This window comes from Heloderma suspectum, chromosome 1 (assembly GCF_057233095.1).
Source record: "Heloderma suspectum isolate Gila_16-S chromosome 1, 16-S_ref, whole genome shotgun sequence".
Lineage (NCBI taxonomy): Eukaryota > Metazoa > Chordata > Lepidosauria > Squamata > Helodermatidae > Heloderma > Heloderma suspectum.
In genome coordinates, this window is record NC_139458.1 from 306,028,950 (window position 1) to 306,051,117 (window position 22,168).

Consider the following 22,168-nt stretch of genomic DNA (forward strand, 5'->3'; position numbering starts at 1 on the left):
GACTTTCAGTGGTCCAAGGATAGGTCTTTATGTGCCTTCCTTCTAGGAACTTACCTCAACTCCTTTTTCTCCCCTTTGCTCTGCACTCTGAGCTTCCTGTCACTGCTGTTAACAATCCTGACCTTTCTCAAATCATTTTGGGTTGTGCAAAATCTAAGAGAATCTTGTTGAAGTAAATATAAATCAAGCAAATAAACACAAAATTGCACATGCATATTGTTATAACATTTGTTTGTTCCTTCTTTATCAAAAGTTATGCTCTCAACAAGTAATCATTTTGAGAAGCCTCTCACCTAGTACAAAACGGGAAGATTCCTAAAGATCCAAAATACCATAGTTGAGTGATTTCCTGAAGAAAGCACTTTTTAAAACAACTTGTACACTTTTACATTTTGTGAAACTAGCTTTTTCTCCCCTTCAGGTTTGTTGAAAGTCAAGTATCAAACAAACAGACTGTACTGCTGACAGATGATGAATGTTTAAAGGTAAATGTTAGGATTTTAAAAATCTATGATACTAAGTCTTCCAGATAACTTTAATATTTCTATATAAAGCAATATAATTTTACAGAAGAGTTACATTCTGTTTGAATTTTTCATATCACGTATTCAGTAATATGTACCTAAGCCAGGAATTCAAGATGTGTCTGTCTCGTCTATCTTATCTGTATTCATGTAAGACATTTGTATTGTACTTTGCTTAAGCCCAAGTAATTGAGTTCTAGCTCTGGTTTTTCCAGTACCTTGCCATGTGCAATGCTGTGCATTTGATTCCAATCATTTGCACTTGAATATACTTGCCTGAAAAAGTGTTCTATCTGTCTATCTCACCACAAAGTTTTCAAGCTAAATTATTAATATGAATTATTGTGCATAAGCAAAATTCTGCATTGGAGAGTTTACTGGAATAAATGGCAAATCTAATCTTACAAACCATTTCTCATGATTGGAGACTTGAACCTTGCTTGAAATCCCAGTGATGATGGTAAGGCTTTAACTGTTTCACTGTTTCTACAGTAAATGAATATAACAAACCCAGAGTGAAATTTGATGTTGTGTGAGTGGATATCTGCTCACGTGACGGGATGTTCTATCCTCCTCCCTGCAGCGCCCCAACCCCACCCCTGGAGAGTCTGCTCTAGAGGGTCCCCCAACCTTCCAGAGCAGATTTTGAGGTTTGCTCCCCTCCTTGTTCCGCTGACAGAAGCAGTTGCATCAGCAGATATAATAGCTGCATCGTAGAAATTTCTCTGAATCGAGATTTCACTGATTACCTGCAGTCTTGGGGCCTGTTTGAAAATCACAGTGACGTCAGGGAAGGTTTTCACCCCCTTCCTCTCACTGCATGTAGGATCTCCTGGTTTAGGTGTTACCTTTTATTTGTGGTAAGGGGGGAGAATGGGAAGGAAATGGCTGAGCCAAGCCCCACTCCTGATCCTAACTTTATGGAATAAGCCTTTGGAACTTTCCCTAGTAGACGTTTTGTCAAAAAGCTGAGTTTCCCTTTAGGATTTACTTCTAATCAGCATGTTGACAAATATACTATCATGTTTCTGAACTGAGCCTGCTATTTTTCTTTTGTATGTGGTTTGCTTGTTGGTTCGGACTTTTCTAATTGCCAGGAATGGAAAGTAATTAGCTAGTAATCATGTAAAGAAGCCAAATACTAAAGTTTATAGACATTTAAGTTCCAGTAAACATTCTAGTGTGAGGGCCCCCTCATGACTACACACTTGATGGAGTGTGGCATTGTAGTTAGAGTGCTAGATGTGGACTGTGGAGACCGTGGAGTCCACGTCGTGATCTTAGGCTCGGTACTGTCCCTGAACGTAAATTAGTTCAGAGGTTTGTTACGAGGATAAAAATGGAATAATCCGGTGTACACCTCAGTGCTAGCCCTGTACTTGTTACCGGGAATTTAACTGATGTCAGTCAGCCACTGAGAAGAATGAAAGTAATATCTGTGGTCTGAAAGGAAGAAATGCAAATTTGCTCTAAGAATATAGGAGACAAGGAAACTCCTTTATTTAAAAAGAAAAAGTTGTAGAGACTTACTGGGGAGACTGCCTCGAATTCTGGTCATGCCATCTGAGAATGCATATCCTAAATAGGTCTCCAAAGAGAGATGGTCAGAATTCATTTTGATGAGTACACCGGAAAGGTGGAACAGTTTTGAGAATTACAGGGAATGTGTGACAGCGTTATGTCAGATTAGGAACTGTTAGAGTACTGAACTTTGTGCTCTGTTTTCTCACGTATTCTGAGCTACAAAAGAATTAACATTTTACAGGCTGTGCACTTGAAAACTAAAAACTGAGGAGCAATCTGTTCAAAGTGATGTATGAGCAGTATCCAGTGGAGGCCGCCTGTGAGCAGCCAGCCCCACCAATTCCCTTCTGCAAGCCACACCCACCACTTGCGGAATGGAGATTTAGTGCTTCCAGAGGCAACCCAAAGTGAGCAGAAACACTTATTTCTAGAACGGGGCAGGCTAGTGGAGCTCCGCTGACATGCCCTGTTCCAGAAATGAGCATTTCAACTCGTTTGGGGACTTGCCCCCAGAAGCGCTAAATCTCCATTTTGCTAGCGGTGGGTACTACTTGCACAATGCAGTTGGAGGGGCAGGCCGCTTGCAGAACGGAAGCACCAGTGGGACCGGGTCATGGACAGGGAGCACTGGATACTGCCCAGAGTCCAGTCCCTATCTTCTGCCAGCCATGACATACGATTCTGAAACATGGCTTAAGATGAAGAAGCACAAATCCTGCCATGGAAAGGCTGTGCCTGGTATTTCAGTAATAGCCAGGGAAAGAAATTTGTGTATAAATAGTTGACAAAAGCAGTCCTAGAGAGAGAAAGATAAGAAACATCAAGTGGCAGAATATGCATAAACACAATGACCTGGTTTTCAGGTCATGCGAAGCCACGGTGGGTTGTTATCGTGAATGGTTGCAGGGTGGCTTAGCTTGATGTACAAACCCAGAGGGGTTTTCCGTTATGGGCTGTTTTCATAAACAAGCCACCCTGACAGCCCATGGCTTGTAGTATGGTTGTTTAGGCTGGTTTGTTCCCAGGGAAGCTTTTTATGACATCCAAACATGCCAGGGCGGCTCCTTGCAAACTCAGTAGTGGCACCGCCATTCCCCCTCATCCCTTCTCAGGCCCCTCCACCTCAGGATGGATTTTTTTTTCCCATCGAAATCTTGAAGAAAGGGCATCAGAGTATCCCAAACACATTTGCAATTTTTTTTGTTTCAGGCCTGGGCAAGGAGCAAATATCTGCTGCTGAGAATTTTTTTGTAGTTTCCTCTTCTGTTTTACTGCTGTGCTTTGAAATTTGCATAATTTTTCCTGTAGTTTTTCTGCTTTGCCTTGAAATTTGCGAAATTTTCCCCTCAGTTGTACTGCTTTACCATGACATTTGTGTATGTTTAGTCACCCAGCTCACTGTTCTGTGACCCTCATGTACATCGGACAGCTAGCAACGCAGATCAGTGGAGGGAAGCAACAAGCATGAAGTGGTGGGGAGAGCCGAAAGCAGCTGTTGGCTGCAGGAGAGAAGGAGCTTTAGGGGCGGGTGTTATTACTTCAGTAGAAGGTGAAGCAGCCTTAAAAAAAAAAAGGTGCTGGCTAGCAAGGGAAGCCTGAAGTGGAGGGTGAAACTAACAAGGACATTGACAAGAGGCGGATATGGGTAGGCTTGGCTAAATAGCAGACAGGCTTGCTCACTGGAAAAAAAATTTGAACATGTTCCTGCATTCATAAGGGCTCAGAAGCTTAAATCCATTTGGCGATCTGATGTGGGGGGGTTTCCTTTGTGAGCCAGCAACACCAGTGGACAAGTGGCAGAAAGGGTGCTGACAAAAAGAACAAGGAAATGAGGATTTCTGCTACAAATGCCCTAGTATACATGTCAGCAGCAGCCCAGGAGGACTGAAAGGGACTGAAGGAGAAGCAAGCCACAGCAAGCCACTGAGCAGGCAGTCATCTTTCAGGAGTAACGGACAAGCCACCCACCCACCGTGGGTTATTCTTAGAGTGGCTTAGCATGACGTGTGAACTTGCCCAATTATCAGACCTTCACATACAGGGCACATTAGGGCAACTACAGTGATCAAGGGGCTGGAGCATCTCCCCTATGAAAGAAGGTTACAACAGCTGGGATTGTTTAGCTTGGAAAAAAGGAGGGTAAAGGGAGACATGATAGAGGTTTACAAAATTATGCATGGTGTGGAGAATGTGGATAGGGAGACATTTTTCTCCGTCAAAATACTAGCACCCAGGGTCATCATAGAGTCATAGAATAGTAGGGTTGGAAGGGGCCTATAAGACCGCCAAGCCCAACCCCCTGCTCAATGCAGGAATCTAAGTCAAAGCATCCCTGACAGATGGCTGTCCAGCCTCGTCTTGAATGCCTCCAGTGTGGGAGAGCCCACTACCTCCCTATGTAATTGGTTCCATTGTCATATCGCTCTAACAGGAAGTTTTTCCTGATGTTCAGCCGGAATCTGGCTTCCTGTCACTTCAGCCCATGATTCCGTGTTCTGCATTCTGGGATGATCGAGAAGAGATCCTGGCCTTCCTCTCTGTGACAACCTTTCAAGGACTTGAAGAGTGCTATCATATCTCCCCTCAGTCTTCTCTTCTCAAGGCTAAACATGCCCAGTTCTTTCAGTCTCTCTTCATAGGGCTTTGTTTCCAGTCCCCTGATCATCTTGGTTGCCCTCCTCTGAACCCTCTCCAGCTTGTCTGCATCTTTCTTAAAGTGCAATGCCCAGAACTGGACACAGTACTCCAGATGAGGCCTAACCAGTGCTGAGTAGAGGGGGACTAGTACTTCCCGGGATGTGGAAGCTATGCTTCTGTTAATGTAGCCTAAAATAGCATTTACCTTTTTTGCAGCCGCATCACATTGTTGGCTCATATTCAGCTTGTGATCGACAATAATTCTAAGATCCTTCTCACTTGTAGTATTTTTGAGACAAGTATTCTCCATTTTGTAATTTTGTATTTGGTTTCTTTTTCCTAGGTGCAGAACTTGGCATTTATCCCTATTAAATGTCATTCTGTTGTTTTCTACCCAGCGCTCCAGTCTATCAAGAGCACTTTGAATTTTGTTTCTGTCTTCCAGGGTATTAGCTATCCTGCCCAATTTTGTGTCATCTGCAAATTTGATCAGCATTCCCTGCACCTCCTCCTCCAAGTCATTCATAAAAATGTTGAAGAGCACTGGGCCCAGGACTGAGCCCTGCGGTACCCCGCTCGTTACCTCTCCCCAGTTTGAGAAGATCCCATTGATAAGCACTCCCTGAGTCCGATTCTGTAGCCAACTGTGGATCCACCTGATCGTTGTTTCATCTAGCCCACTTTCAGCTAGTTTGCTCATCAGGTTATCATGGGGCACTTTGTCCAAAGCTTTGCTGAAGTTGAGGTATATGATGTCCACAGCATTCCTGCAGTCCACAAGGGAGGTTACCTGATCAAAAAATGAGATCAGATTCCTCTGGTGGGATATATTCTTGACAAATCCATGTTGGCTTCGAATAATCACTGCATTATTTTCAAAGTGCTTCCAGATGAATTGCTTTATCATCTGCTCCAGAATTTTCCGAGGGATTGATGTCAGACTGACTGGTCTGTAGTTCCCAGGTTCGTCCTTCTTGCCCTTTTTGCAGATAGGGACAACATTAGCCCTCCTCCAATCATCTGGCACTTCACCCGTCCTCCATGATTTCTCAAAGATAATAGACAGTGGTTCTGAGAGTTCTTCTGCCAGTTCCTTTCTTACTCTAGGATGCAGTCTGGATCTGGCCCTGGAGATTTGAACTCATTCCATGTAATTAGGTGTTCCTTGACCATATGCCTATCGATCTCAAGCTGCAATCCTGCCCCTTCAGCCTGTACTTCGCCTTTGCCCGAGCATCGTAGACCCTCTTTTGGGAGAAGACTGAGGCAAAGTAGGTATTGAGCACTTCTGCCTTTTCCTTGTCATCTGTTATCATTTTGCCATCCTTATTTAAGAGCTAAACCACCATTTCTTTCCTCTGTCTTTTACTATGCATGTATCTGAAGAAAGCCTTTTTGTTGCTTTTAACATCCCTCGCTAACCTCAGCTCATTCTCAGCTTTAGCCTTCCTGATGCCATCTCTGCAATTCTTTGCTACCTGCCTGTACTCTTCCTTTGTTACTTGGCCTTCCTTCCACTTCCTCTATGTGTCCTGTTTTGTTTTCAGGTCATCTCTAAGCTTTTTGTGAAGCCACATTGGCTTCTTCTGTTGTCTTCCACCTTTTTTTCTTGTTGGAATTGTTTGTAAGAATTAAGAATTTTCTTTTTTAAAAACTCCCACCCATCTTGGGCTCCTTTTCTCATTAGAGTCGCTTGCCATGGGACCTTACTGATCATTGTTCTGAGTTTATCAAAATTGGCTTCCCTAAAATCTAGGGTACGCGTTTGGCTACACTCGGCTTTTACTTCCTTTAGAACCAAGAACTCAAGTATAACATGGTCACTTTCCCCCAGTGTTCCTGTAACTGCTACTTTATCCACTAAGTCATCTCTGTTGGTTAGGATCAAGTCAAGGATAGCCGATCCTCTAGTTCCTTCCTCTACTTTCTGTAGGAGGAAATTATCAGCATCACAAGTCAGGAATCTCTTGGAGGGGCCATGTTTTGCAGAATTTGTCTCCGAACAAATATCAGGGGAATTGGATTCCCCCATTACTACTACATCATGCTTCCTTGAAACATTGGCAATTTGCTTTTCAAAAGTTTCATCCTCGTCTTCTCCTTGATTGGGTGGCTGGTAGTAGGCTCCAACCACCATGTTCCTTTTATTCATTGCTCCATTTATTTTAACCCAGATGCTCTCGATGGGGCTACCAAGCTCATCCTCCTGTATTTCTGTGCAGAGATACGTATTTTTAACATATAGTGCAACCCCACCTCCCTTTCTGTTCTTCTTGTTCTTTTTGAACAAGTTATATCCTTCAATTGCTGTATTCCAGTCATGGGAGTCATCCCACCAAGTCTCAGTTACACCTATCAAGTCATAATTTCCCTCCTATATTAAGAGTTCAAGTTCGTTCTGTTTGTTTCCCATACTCTGGGCATTAGTATATAGACATTGAAGACCATGTGCTTTATAGTCTGGCTTTCTTCCTTCATGTTTCTGAAGGCTCTTATTGGGCGCTATTAGAGCTGTTCTCTCCATTGTGGTGCATGAGCCTTCATCCATTGTTACCCCCAACTTTATGTCTCTGAACACATTCTTCCCAGCCTTTGTGAGGTGCAGCCCATCCCTTGCCAACAGTCCATCTTCCAGGAAGTATAGCCCATGGTCCCATCCTATAAAGCTGATTGGTGGGAGATTCAGGACAGATAAAAGGAAGTATTTCTTCACACAGCGCATAGTTAAACTATAGAATTTGCTACCACAGGATGTAGTGATGGCCACCAATTTGGATAGCTTTAAAAGGGGGTTGGGCAAATTCCTGGAGGAAAAGGCTATCAATCTTGATGGCTATGTGCTACCTCCAGTACCAGAGGCAGTGAGCCTATGTACACCTGTTGCTAGGGAACATGAGTGAGAAGGTGCTGTTGCACTCATGCCCTGTTTGTAGGTTCCTGGTTGACAGTTGATTGACCACCGTGTGAACAGAATGCTCGATTAGATGGACCCTTGGTCTGATCCAGCATGGATCTTCTTATGTTCTTATACAGCCAATACTAATGAAGTAATTTTAAAATTGACATTTTAAACTGGTGAAACCTACTGTATATGTGCAACATAAATTAATCCCTGGAATTATTTATTTATTTAGTAAAATATTTCTTTCTCTGTCAAGTACTGTCAAGGCAACTAGAAGCATTTTAAGACAAACATGGCACAAAATATTAAAATAACAAATTAGTAAAGCAGTCTGAGTTAGCAACTATAAGTTAAACAACAATAAGATAGAGTTTTCTTTCTTTAATAGATTGTCAAAGAGAACATAAATGTGCTTACTTGGATGCAACACCAAACCACAGTTGTTCCCTCCTTCCTCTCTTTATGCACTCTGATTAGGGGTGTACGAAAGTCACTTACCTTTCCGCGGATTATGTTGATGGTGGGGGGGAGGCGTTCCGTCCCTCCCCCCGGAATCCTCGATGGCGGGGGAGGCGATCCGTTCCTCCCCCCTGGAATCCTCCATGGCCGGCTGTGCTCCGCGGCAGCTCCACGGAGCAGCCGGCCAGGCCCAGGCTAGAGCTGTCCACATCCAGATTTCCAGCCGCGGAGGGCTCTGGGTAAACAAAAAAAAACAAACAAACCCGCGTACGCAAATGGCGGCTAAAACGTATATTTACATAGGCTAAAACGGCGAATCAAAAAGGGATGCAAATAGCACCCGCTACGCTATTTACGTTCCCCTTTATTTTCGCCGTCATAGTCTACGTAAATATTTACATAGACTAAGATGGCCAAAAATAAGGAACGCAAATGGCGGCGGCCGTAGCCGGCCATTTGCATACGCAGTTTGTTTGTTTTTTTACCCAGCCATGATAGGCTACGTAAATCTTTACGTAGCCTATCACATCTTGTAAAAAATAAAACGGAAAAAAAACGACCAGACTGCAAATGGCGACGGCGGCAGCTGGTCAGAAGACCAGCAGCCGCTGGAGCCGCCGCCGCCCGGAAGATCCGCCCCAGGTAAGTCTCGTCCCGGGGGGGATCGGCGGGGGGGTGGCAGACTGTTCCACCATGGAGTTCGGGGGGCCGAATGCACTGGCATTCGGCCTCACCGAGATCCGTGGCAGAATTCTCTGACATCCCTAACTCTGATTCATTGACCTGGTTCACATGTAACAACAACCCAGAGTATGGGTTGTTGCCTTACCCATCATTTACCCATGATTTGTCTGCCAGATGATCGCACAAAGTACAGGTTCTTTTTTCAATTCCTAGGTTGTTTATTTCCCTCCTTCTTCTATCCCAAAGGCCTCAGGAGTCAACAGCCCATAGTCAGCCATTCTCTTAGCACAAATTGTAGTTTTCTGATTCAGATGTAACAGCAAATGATGATTTGCACTAAAGAGGAAGTACCTCATTCAATTGGAGCATGTGGTAGGGAGGGAGCATATAAGTGCAAGGCTTATTCATGGTTTGGCATTATGTGTTAACCAGCTCACTCACTGAGTAGGACTTGTCTCTCGGTGAGCATACTTAGCATTGTACCCTTGCAGCCCCAAACTATGCATGTTCACTCAGAAAAGTCCCACTGAATTTAGTGAAGTTTGCTCTCAAGCAAGCATAGAATTGCAGCTTTAGATGTTTATTGTGATGAGAGAATTTATGAAAGTTAGGGGCTGGATCAAATGTGCTGGCAGAAATGGACTTCACTGCCCCCTCCAGCCCCCTGAAAATGCTGCACAGAGAGTCAGAAGATTGTGCCAATGGGGGTGAGCTGTAGTGTGATGGGGAATCCCTCAAAATTGGGCAGAGGGACCTTCCTCAAGTGGAGCCCTTGCTCTCATGTTAGGTCCCTTCCTCTCATGGAAGGCATTTCCTGGATCCAACCCCAGCAAAATAAACTAGGATACTGAGGGATAAATGAATTACTGGCTACTGGGGGTCAAGAGAGCTTGATCCTACTAGCAAGCCTATTTCTAATGTGACCATTTCCAGATTTTTCCTCTAACAAACAAAAAATTCTAAACTAAGCAGAAGAAAAACCCATCTCAACTAAAGCAGAATCTCCAAAAAGACTTAAATCTCATGTGCATTCAGTTGCTGCTCTGCTGTCTTAGAAGTGAAGGATTAGTTTTTGAAAGATCAGCCTCCTCCTAAGTCTATGGAGACTCGAGTTCATCTTGATCTACTAGAAACGTCATCTGCAGAAAGACAGAGTAGCAAGAAATAACAGTAAAAATACCAATGATTCAGTGCTGCATTTTTCTAACTTAGATAAGGCTTTCATAAAGCTGAATTAAATCTTCCTTCTTTGGGAATTGTCATATTTTATTTCAGAGTTATAACAACCATTGAACTTAATAAAAAAAAACCTGTCAAAAACAACCCAGTACCATCAAATACAAGATCATAGCACAAAATTATCTGTCACACGTATCGACTAAATTTAAGGGAACTGACACACAAATGGATTTCCTCCCTAAATCTGCAAGAGGGTGAAGATCTCCAAAGTGAAATTTGTGTGATAGGAAGATATAACTTCTGATTAGATAGTTCTGCTAGAATAGAACAAATGTACTGTCTCCTCAAAACACCAGCTTCTTCATCTGTGAATTACAATATTTTTTTGCCAGCTTGTTTTGTTATGGTACTAAGTCTTCTGGCTCTGCCAAAGATTTATGTAGTTTGTTATTCCTTATACATGGTGAGGCATTAAGGGCTTAACTATCTGTGCACATACTTTCCATATGTTAATCTTTATAGAAAGAACTATAAGGCCTGTTCTAGGCAGGAGAAAACATTCAGCTTCTGATCTGTCGTCAGTTACCAGGACATGAGGTTTAGCTTCAGATCTATTAACTATGCACAGGGCACAGCTTGTTGGAGTTGAGCTAAGACTATAATGAAAACAAAGTTACTATGGGATGTTGCTCATCTGTTTAAATTATTTAAACAAATACTAGGAATAGAGTCAAGCAGAAGTAATTTGTGGTTTGTTCACCATTCAATTTAATCCTAAGAATCTGGGGAATTATTCAGTACAAATCCTCTGTACAGGTTGTACTGCAAAACCTTTTCAGATGTTTAAAACCCAGGTCCTCTCAAAGTCAATGCTTATAGGCCTCAGCATCAATAACTCAAGACCAGCACAATTGATCTTAAATGTTTCAGGGCGCAATCCTATCAAGATAGGCGACCGCCTCCGAACTCGGAGGCGACCGCCTATCCTAAGCAAGGCAGGAGAGGAACGGGGGTGGGGGGGGGATCGTTCCGTCTGTGCCTCTCCTGCCTTGCTATTTTTTGCTAGACAGCCATTTTCGGTTGTCTAGACAGCCATTTTTGGCTGTCTAGCGGCAGGGGGGCCAACCGGGAGAGGAAGCTGCTGTACGACACATTAGATGTGTCGTACGTGCAGCTCCACTCTCCCCGCCCTGAAACACCCCTTCTCAGTCACTCCGCACTCCTCTTCCGAGCGCAGAGGATGGGGCTTCTCTGCGCTGCCTCAGAGGCAGCGCGGATGAGAGGGGCAGTTGGTTTTCCGGGAATTGACCGTGTAGTGTGGGCTCTGAGGTCGGTTCCCGGAAATGAGCATATCCTATGGCCCTCTAGACAGTGTCTAGTGGCCATAGGATTGCTTCCTTAGCCATTTAAAATCCTTCGACCAATTGTTTTCATTTTAAAGCTGCTCTTTTAATACATTTATACACATCACAAGTCAAGAATCCTGTCTCCATCCACTAGGTGTCAGAATCTTTTAGAAGACTTGTCTGGCAATTGTACTAGGAGAAACCTCTCTCTCTTGCTCTCTATGGCCAGTCTTTCTCTTGCCTACGCAATTTATGACAAATGGTACTATGTTTTATTTATTATAAGCTTTGAAGTGCATATCGGTGGAGTGTGTTGTGCGCTTTGTAATAATGGCAGGATATAAGCAATAGTTCTTTACTTTGTGTGTATCTTCCTCATAGGTAAGAACCCTTTCATGCTGGATTTGACACTATGTGTAATTACTGTTTTGAATTAATTTGGAAATAAATATACAAAATATTTAATTCTTCACTCGTGTTGGTGATCCATACTAAAGTAACTTTTCACCAACCCAGCAACCGCCCACTGTTTTCCTCCGTAAGAGAAGCTTCCAGTCCTTTTGTTGTTCTTTAATCAATGGCTGGATCTCTGTGTGCAAGCAGAAGGCACATCCATGTACACTTTGGTGGGGGAGGGCATTTCATCTGGAGGCTCCTTCTAACCTTCAGGTGAGACTTGCAGGGTGTGGGAAGGATTGCAGTGGGACAGGGGAATAGAAAAGCCCCAGTATGCTAAAGGAAGTGCCTTTTGCTTACAGAAAGGATCTTTGGATTCAAGCCATGAAACTTTGGTCCAGACTAATGCAAGCGGAAGTCTGCTCACACCGTGGGGCTTTCCTGCCCCTTCCACATCAGTGCAATTCCTTGCACACACACACACACACACACATACCCAAGTCTCTCCCAAGAGCAAGAGACACTCAAGAAAGGCTTGAGATGTGGTGTGGGGGGAGGTGTCAGGAGTGGGGAATACCCCCAAACCAGTAGGGGGCTGCTCACACAAATGGACAGACATCCACTTGCACAAGCTTGGATAGAAGCCCTGACATTTCTTATAGAACAGTTAAGTAAAGCAAATTTGCTACCTGTTCAGTTTAACAAACATTCACAAAATGCATTTCAGTACACCTTAGCTGTGTTCAGCAAAACTCCAATCCACTAAAATGCTGGATCTTTAAACAAGATGCTTCCACTGATAGCACTTAAAGCTAAAGTCTGGGATGTTTCCAAGGAAACATGCTGTAGTATAGCTAATATCTGAGGATCATAATTACTGGCTGGTATTTAGAAAGCATGGGATTTGAATTCATAATGTATTTGGGATTGATTTCTTTTTGCTTTTGAAACTATTGATGTATAAAAAAAATATTCTCTTGAGGACAAGAAAGTTATTTTTAAAGGAGATTCTTGGCCTTCCAACATGTCTCTGAAGGCTGCAATCCTATATACACTTACCTGGGGGTAAATTCCATTGATATCAGTGGGATGTACTTCTGAGTAGACAGATAGAAAATTGCACTGTAACTGTACAATAGTACTGTGGCTCTCAGTGGACTGATAATAGTGAGTAACAGACTAATCAGGAATTTTCCTTTATCATTTTAGGAAACAACGCAGGCATTGCTGCAAGATCTGCATACTTACCATGAAAATTATTTCCCAGTTCTGCAATGTCTTCATGCGGTCACATCTTCTCTTCCAAAGTATCCATTAGGCAAGCAAGTATGTACATACATTTTCTGTTTAATGTGACATTTTGAATTCTTGTAGTCCTGCTGCTTCACTCTGTCTACAATAGGGCCAAGCACTTTTTAAGTTTCTCTCTCTCTCTCTTTTTACCATTAATACTACCCAATATATTCTATACATCATGTATTCATATATGTCCATCTTAATGGCCATCTTGACTTTGAAATAAAGATTTGGAACAATCTAATTGCTCCAGCTCCCTCCTAGAAGTGAATGTTGGAAATTGCACTTCAGTTAATGGGGTAGGAATCATAAAAACTACATTTTCTAAGGCAGGGGTCTCCAGCCTTTTGGGCTAGTGGGCAAATTTGGCATTTTGAGAAAGTGTCATGGGCACCATCATAAATTGGCTGCCATAGGGGGGCGGGCATTCACAAAATAGTTGCCATGGTGGATGTGGCCATTCACAAAACACACATTTCACAGAAAAGCAAACTGTTGAAACTAAAAGGCAACTTTCCGAAACTGAATACACGGTAGAGGTGGGTCTGAGCCTCAGAAAACAAAACCACTCTTTTGAACCCACAGTTTTCTGTTCCAACAGAAATCCATTCCACAGAAAGAAAACTGTTGAGGCTAAAAGACAAGTGATTTTCCCAAGATCTGGAATGTGCATTGAGAAGAGGACTGAGCCCTAAAACACAAACCCATTTCTGTGAACCCACAGTTCTCAATCTCATTCACAATCAACACCCCCACACACACAACTTGTGAGAACTCATTAACCTAGTTTGCATGTTATGTTAAGCCACCATGGGTTAATTAATCTGCGGGGCTTTGCGCCCATGCACCAACTGCCATTTTGAATATGTAGTTCATATTCTACACTACACTTGATCTTTTGAATATGCACTGCACTTTGCATATTCAAAATGGCGGCCAGTGCACATTACAAAGCCCCGTGGGTTAATTAACCCACAGTGGCTTGTCGTGATGTGCGAACAAGGCCCACTGAACTCTTCTGGAAAACTGTCCTGCAGTAACGTAGCCCTTTTTATTGTAAACCAAGAAATGAAAATTTTAGTAAATTTTGTGTTTGTAAAACATTCTTTTCCCTTTTACAGATCAGGGAGTTGTACTGTGCATGTTTGGAGAAGAGAGTGTGGGAAACTGAAGAATATGAGTCAGCCATTCAGCTGGTGAGGTAGCCTCCTTTCCATTTCTTCTTAGGTTTTAGATATGTAAAATGCCTCCATCTGCTATTCAAGAAGAACTTGGGGCCCTTAAAAATGTTGCCAAACAGGAAGCGTTTTTGTAACTGGCCACATTATTTCTTGTAAATAAAATGGATGTTTTACATTTACATTTCTGTCCTTTATAGTGGGGTTGCCAGACAGAACACTGAGCCAGACTCTAATTTTTCATTCATGCTAAGTAGACCTTTGAGGAAACCATTCAGCTCTTGGATCTGTTCATTATGTCCTATTCCATTTTTATCCCCCACCACTTTCTTCAAGGAGCTCAAGGCAGCAATGATGGCTCCCTCCCCCATTTTATGCTGTGAACAGCCCTGTGAAGTACGTTAGGCTGAAAAAGAGTGGAGTAAGAACTGGGGATTTGAGCCTGGGTCTCCCTGATCTCAAATCTGACACCCTGTTCATTACACCAACTCTGGTTCTCATTGGTGTGTGTGTTTTCCCTTCAAAATGTCCAGATTTTGAGGGTATGATTTCAGTTTTGAGCCTTTAGACGTCTGTGCTGTTGATCACCCCAAGTGCCTGCAATACCAGTCAGGTATTATATCACATCCAGCGCTGTTGATGATTTGACTGGGTTCACAAAATATGATAACCCACACTCAAGGCTGAGTATGGGCTGAGTGTGGGTTGTCATTGAACCATGCATTGTTATTGAAACATGGGTTGTTGTGTTGTCTGGACCCAGCCACACTAACCATTGTTTCATAACCATGAACAACCCATGAAGAGAACCCATGATTTGTTGTTGGGCTGAAAACTGTGGGTGGTTCGTGGTTAACAAACCATGGTTTGTTATCACGGCTGGGTTCAGACAACACAACAGCCCACGTTTCAAACACAATCCATGGTTCAATGACAGCCCACACTCAACCCATACACACAACCTTGTTGTGTGAACTCAATCTTTCTATGTAATTTCAGTAGAATAGTGTGGAGATGGCCCTTGTCCCAGGAAGCCTCCAGGTAGCACTGTCATGTTACAGTGCAGCATTGTAATGTATTGGTTTGTTTGATTGATTGATACCCCGCCTTTCTACTAAGGAAATGGCAAGGTGGGATTATAACTAGCTAATGTGTTGTGTGGCCTTGGAGAAATGTACACTCTTCTGATACTTTAAGTTGGGAATCCCTGGTGTGTTTGTTGGTTTTACTTTCTTACTCATAACATTTGCTCTGAGACTACAGAACTGAAGGGGAACATGCTCTGACCCCACCAGTCAGCCAGAGGACTAAGGACTGCTGGGTTATGGGTGTATGGGTACTTAGGGGCAGGAACACCAGTCCAGAAGAAACAATCCTGCTGAGATTATGTAGCTGTAAGAATGGGTACCTAAATTTGCTTGCTTTCCTCTCCCCCCACCCCCTCATTTTTTCCTTTTGCATTGTATTAGATTGTATACCTGCGGGCTGGGACTATCTTGTTCTTTAATCTCCATGCAGTGCTTAGTATTACGTTTTTATTTCTTACATTTCGAATACGTTAGGAGCTTTATACATATGTGGCAGTGATGTTGATGATAATAAATAAATGGAATGCACATTAGTGCAAAGAATCCCAACTTCAAGTATAAGCTAATGAGATTTGAGCTAGTGGTGATCGACCAAGAAAGAGATCTTGGGGTTGTGGTAGACAACTCGATGAAAATGTCAACCCACTGTGTGACAGCTGTGAAAAAGACAAATTCCATGCTAGGTATAATTAGAAAAGGAACTGAAAATAAAACTGCCAAGATCATGCTCCCATTATACAAATCTATGGTGTGACCAGACTTAGAATACTGTGTACAGTTCTGGTCACCACACCTAAAAAAAGATATTGTAGAATTGGGAACAGTGAAGAAAAGGGCAACTAAAATGATCAAGGGGCTGGGTCAACTCCCCCATGAGGAAAGGTTACAGCAGCTGGGACTGTTTAGCTTAGAAAAAAGGGTGAGTAATGGGGAACATGGTAGAGGTGTACAGTACTATACATGGTGTGAAATATGTGGATAGGGAGACATTTTTCTTCCTCTCATAATACTAGAACCCATAAAGCTGATTGGTGGGAGATTCAGGATAGATAAAAGGAAGTACTTCTTCATACAGCACATAGTTAAACTATGGAATTCACTACCACAGGATGTAGTGATGGCCACAAATAGGATGGCTTTAAAAGGGGGTTGGACAGATTCATGGAGGAGAAGGAAGGCTATCAATGGCTACTAGTCTTGATGGCTATGTGCTGCCTCCAGTATCAGAGGCAGTATGCCTATTTACACCAGTTGCTAGGTAACATGGGTGGGAGGATGCTGTTGCACTCATGTCCTGCTTGTGGGTTTCCTGGTCGACAGCTGGTCAGCCACCGTGTGAACAGAATTCTGGACTAGATGGACCCTCGGTCTGATCCAGCATGGCTGTTCTTATATTCTTAACTGAGAATGTTGCCATGTAAATTTGAGAAAAGTACCGATAGATTTATTTTTTAAAATGAGAGAGAAGCTTCATTTTTGTCATGCATTTCATTTTAATAGTCTGAAATGAACCAAGTAGGAGAAGATAGGTTCTACCACAGATTCAGTGTGAATAAGTCACATGTCTCACAAAGGCATATGACTTATGAAACAAAGAAACGTTAGAGAACATGATTCTATTTTAGCATATTCCTTAATACATTTTTATGCATTTGTAATTGAATAAAGATTTTATTCTATTGTAAACAAAGTTTTAGATATTGTGGCTTGGACCTAGGGATGTTTTACACACGTAGAAAGGCTCTTTCAGGGTAGCCTTGCCAAAAATCCAAATTTCCCTGCCCTGCTGGAGCCCCCTGTGTCCCATCACATGCTGTTTCAGAAGATCTCTTGACCCTCAGGGGAGGGGGGAAGGCCACAGGGAGCTGTAGTGGGAGAAGAGCTGCAAGAACCCCATTGTTCAAGTGGAATTCTGCTGATTTGTCTTTGGATCCAACCCAGTACCTCTAGAATTGCCAATATATGGATTTTTAAAATTTAGATCTTTTTAATATATGAACATTGAGATTAAGCTATTTGTATCCCGCTTCACAATTCACCTAGTAGTCCCTAATGTGCTCCATTGACATAAACCTGAACTTGAATGAATGGATTTTTAGTTACAGAGCAGATTTAGAATTGGACTGTTAAGAGTTTTGTAAATGATAAATGCCAATTAAGGCCAAAGTGATACTGACTTCATACATTCATTCCATTGTGCACTGAATCATATTCATGTTACATCCTGGAAAGTGACATGCCTGTTTTTCAAGTGGTATATTTTCTTGCACTTTAAGTGAGGACAAATTGTAGATCATGCTGCTGTAGTATACACACCTTTTTATACAATTCAAACAGTTTTTTTCAAGAGTGGCTATGATCCTTATGGAGTATTTAAATCCAAATTCACATCAGTATTAAAAATGCTACTAGTTCAAGGTGATGGCCAGGACTGAAAGGGCTATGCATGCATACTGGATTTTCAGCCTCCCATTCCAAGGCAGCACCACTGTGTTCCCTGAAAACCTGACCCCAACAGTTAGATGACCCTCTGGAGTGGCATTCTAGGAGACATGCTAGAAGAGGTAATACATCACCCTCTCCTTCCTTTTGCAGGCACATAAATATTTTTATGTGCATCTTTTTGGTCTTGGTTGATGTAATTGACTCAGCTGACTGCCATTTGGAACTGAGAAATCAAGTGATGTCTCCGTGTTAAAATATTATGCAGGGGCTAGAGTTGCCAGATATATTTGTGAACAAGTTTCTGTATTCATTTTACAGCTTGAAAAGAGGTACATTGGGGATTTATTCCTCAAGTAACATTTTTCATTCAAATTATTGCTTTAAAGGTTATCTGAGCTTGCAGCATTCCATCAGAAATGGTCCAGTTTTATAACCCCAGCTACCTGGGAAATAATATAGTAAGTTGTATAGGCATACTTAAAATGGTTTACAGTGCAATCCAATGCATGTCTACTCAGAAGTAAGTCCTACTGAGTTCAATGGGACTTATTCCCAGGTAAATGTGTATAGGACTACAGTCTTAAAAATGTTTTTTTCTAAATAATCAGTAGTCTTAAGTGCCAAGAAAAAAGCTGGTACCTTGAAAATGATTTCCCTGAAAAAATTTCTCCCATTGCAAAGGGTAGACAAATGCACAGTATAAAACATATCCTCGAAGCACTTCAGTAGTTTTTTTTTCTATATCTGTTGTTGTTGTTATAAGCTGTAAATGTTGTTGGACTGTTTCCTTTCAGGATGTTGGCCAAAGATGAGTTGGTGGCCATTCTTGAAAAATGTGTGGCGATCCTTGCATCTTCTCCTGCGAAACATCTTGGAAACCCTTCAGAGAAACTGGAGGAGTACTTGGGCCGACTTAGAAATCCTGAAGGTATTTTCTAACCTGCCAGCTTGTTTTAGAAATTTAAATTTCACCATCACCCACAATCATTATTCTCGCAGAAGAGATTCATCAGCTTGGAAACTATCCCCAATATGTAGAGCGCTCTTGTAAGAAGTGCGTTTTTGAGAAGAAATTATTGGCAGACAGGAGGATTCTTGGACTTATGTCATGGTTGGTTTCTCCAACAATAGACTGGTGAGTGGGGATTGTAGATAGTAAAAAGACTGCAGGTTGAGTCCACTTGTGTCCCCCTCTGCTGACAGAAGGCTGTTTGATCCAGTGGAGGCTTCTGTGAGTGAGAAGCAGGGAGATTATTTTAGCTGATATCCCATTCCCTCTGCAGCCCCCTATGCGTGCCACCCAATCTGCTCCAGAGAGGCCCTGGAACAGCGGGAGGTGATGTGATTGGGGGGGGCGCTACAGCAGAAAAGGAAACTTTGTGAAAACCACCTCCTTTCCCACTCAGAAGCTTCCTCTGGATCAAATTTTTCTCTGTTAGTGGAGAGACACAATTGAATACAATCATGCAGGTTTACCAGATTCCTAGAATATGTTAAATTATTTAATTTCAGATTAGTAATTCGTGAGCAGGAGCTAACACAAATGTGAAAAAGAAAGTTTGGCTGTGGGGGTTTACAAACAAAAAAGATGGATTATGGGTGACGAGCATACAGACGCAGCAACAAGACAAGTGCTGTCAGTGTCACTGTCCCTTTCTTCATAGGTGTAACCTTAAAAAGTAACTGTCCTACACACTATCTCCAGCCTTTGATGACCCACACTACTTGTAAACGGCACTGCTAGTTAAGATAAGACAGACTCTCATTTGCCATGCATTATTCCAGTCAGGTCCACCCCTACCATTCACAGATTCATGGCCAATGTTCATTTTCAGGGCTTTGCTGGCTCCGTATCTGGCCATCTACTCCATAATTGCTCACAAGTTAGAATCCTGTATTTAAAGTTTTTGCTCATCTGCCACCCACATCTGTGGCCCTTTTAAAATTACTGCTTTTAAAAAAACCCAACGGAGAAATGTGCAGTGAGCTTATGCTACAAATGTATGTACTGGGGCCTCCAGAATGAAAAAAGCTAAGACAAGCCCAAAGACAAAACCAGCTTAGCCTTCCCAGGGGTAATCTTTTTGGTACCTTGTACCTTTTTTTAAATGATGCCACTGGAAGTGAGCAGGCTTAAATTGCAGTGCTGCCTATGCTGATTCTTCAGTGTTGACACTACAGTTCAGCTGCTGGATGAATCAGTTCAAGCCTATAATGTGGACAGTGTCAAAAGTGCTTTATAACCCTTTTAAAAAATAGCTGCTATGAGTTATCTAGCACAAGGGCACTGTTAAGTTTGAGGGGTCCCTGGGCAAGGTGCCCTCCAGTGGGAGGGTGAGGGGGCTTGCGCAATGTTGCTCTGTCTCCTCCAGAGTAACTACCTCACCTTTGTCCTACCAGTTTGCACACACATCCCCGACCCAAAGTTCTCCCCCTCTCCCACCGCTCTGGTCACTCTTCTTCACCTCCAGCTTACCAAGCAGTGTCAGGTAGGAGATTCCCTTTTCACACCTGCTCCTCTGCAGCCATGATTTTAAAAGAAGAAAGGAATCCTCTTCCTGATGCTGCTAGGTAAGGGAGTGGGAGAGAGCAAGTGTCAGGCTGCCCTAATTGAGCCCTGCTCCCCCCACCCCCAGCTGGTGTTGGGAATGGAAGGGGCTTCTTTTTCCTACTTTCTAAAAAGCACTTGTGTGATGATAAATGTGCTGCCCAGCCAAGTGCAGGAGCAAGCTTGCCTGGTGCTTGGCTGAACAGCTCATCTCCCACCTCACAGCTGTTTTTTGAAGAAGAGAAAGTTGCATGGTGACTTTCTCATCCCAGAACTACCTGGTAAACTGGAGGGAATAAATGGTGGGGTGAATATCAGGGCTATCCTGGTCGCTTTGTTCTTTTCCCACTCCAGTCCCCACTTACCAGGCAGTATCAGGAAGGAGAAACGGATCCTCTTTCTTCTTTTCTCCTTTAACCTTTAAGTGGTGGCAGACTCACTGCTCACCAAAGTGCCTGCAAGCTGGCTACAGCCACGTGCACCTGCCACCACCTTCATTTCCTAGAGTGCCTCCGTGGCTCAAAGGCACTCTGGGAAACAAAGGTGGTGGTGGGTGTGGCTGCAGCTGGCTCAGCAGGGACTTCACTTAGCAGCACACCTGCTGCTACTGACCTGTTGTTTTTCTCCAAAGGAGGATGCTTGGGAGTCATTTGGGGGCTCTCTGAGCTGCGGGGCCTTGGGCTTCTGCCCAGAGGTCTGGGGCTAACAGTGCCAGTGATCCAGTTACACTGATGATAAAAATGTATGATGCGCTTATTGTTAAATACCATTCTGCCGAATTTTCTGCATCCTTGGAAGCATGATTTGCAATTTTTAACTACGTGGAAAAAAATATTTAATGTGCTGCATTTTTAATTGGCATTTTGAAAGTTATACAACAGCCTTTGGCTAAATAGCCATTTTTTCTTCTTCTTTTTTGCTAATGCTGGTCAGTTCAACATAAACATAAAAGCTTGAACTGTGTACAAGACTGAAATATGAATGCTGTATAAGAAAGGGAATTGAAGGGATGTTATTCAGGCTGCATGAGATGCTTCCCAGCATATCTAAGGGAATTAGAGAGATTCGGCTATTGGGCGGTATAGAAATGAAATAAATAAATAAATTATGTGAGGCACTAACTAAACCTTTAAAGGCAAACATGCAGCTCCTAAACTTAAGTTTGTCTTTTATGCTGATGTGTGGGGGTAAATCAGCAGTTCAGAAGGGGAGCATAACCCCTTCCTTTGCATGCCAGTTCTCCTTTTACAAACCCTCCCCCATTGTATACTCAGCCAGCTTAGAGAGGAGAAAGAAGCCTGGCTAGGTGCAAAACAACCCCAAGGAGTGGATTTGTAGATCCCCCAGTGGCTCTTCCCTGCCCGTAACTCATCAAAGAGTGATGCGCAAACCAAAGGGCAGGGTTACTTTGAGTTACAAGAAACCTTGGTTATATGGGAAGATTTCTTGAATTAGGCAATCGGCAAGCATGAGTTTTAAATATATTAAAGAGCTTAATGCTGAAACCTTATAGTTGAGGGCTTAGAAATGTGGGAATGGAATTACAGATATGAGGATATATGAAGAATTTGAGGAAAACCATATTATTCATGCCATCAGTACAGATAGAAATCAGACAAAAATGGATGAAGACGCTGTAGTTGAGCTCTGGTTTATTTTTATTGCTGTACTTTTAATTCAGTAAATCTACTGGCTCGACGCAATAGAAAATAAGCCTCTTTGCTATCTAAAGATTTTGCATATGGGCAGTAGAGGAGGAAGGACAATGAACAAGAAGTGTCTGTGTCTTTAAAAACAAAAAAGGAAAGCTTTGTAGAAGGCAATGGAACTGAGCTGTTTAGTTCTGAGAATGTGCCCAGTAAGACTTAATATGGGATTAAGTGATGCAGAGGGATTTCACAGTCTTTTTGTATCTTATCTCTTCTTTTTCTTCTTCAAGCAAGTCCTTAAACTTGTCCTGTT

The 22,168-nt window shown here is 42.6% G+C and overlaps 1 protein-coding gene across 2 annotated transcripts in view; it reads left to right on the plus strand.

The window, feature by feature from the left end:
- Positions 1-22,168, plus strand: part of ORC3 (origin recognition complex subunit 3) — a 61,284-nt gene that overhangs the window by 28,542 nt on the left and 10,574 nt on the right. For both annotated transcript variants that reach the window (XM_084827065.1, XM_084827066.1), the window contains exons 11-14: positions 422-485; positions 12,861-12,977; positions 14,069-14,148; positions 18,453-18,586. In XM_084827065.1, coding sequence (XP_084683191.1) covers positions 422-485; positions 12,861-12,977; positions 14,069-14,148; positions 18,453-18,586 — 395 coding nt within the window. The remainder of the gene's footprint in view (positions 1-421; positions 486-12,860; positions 12,978-14,068; positions 14,149-18,452; positions 18,587-22,168) is intronic.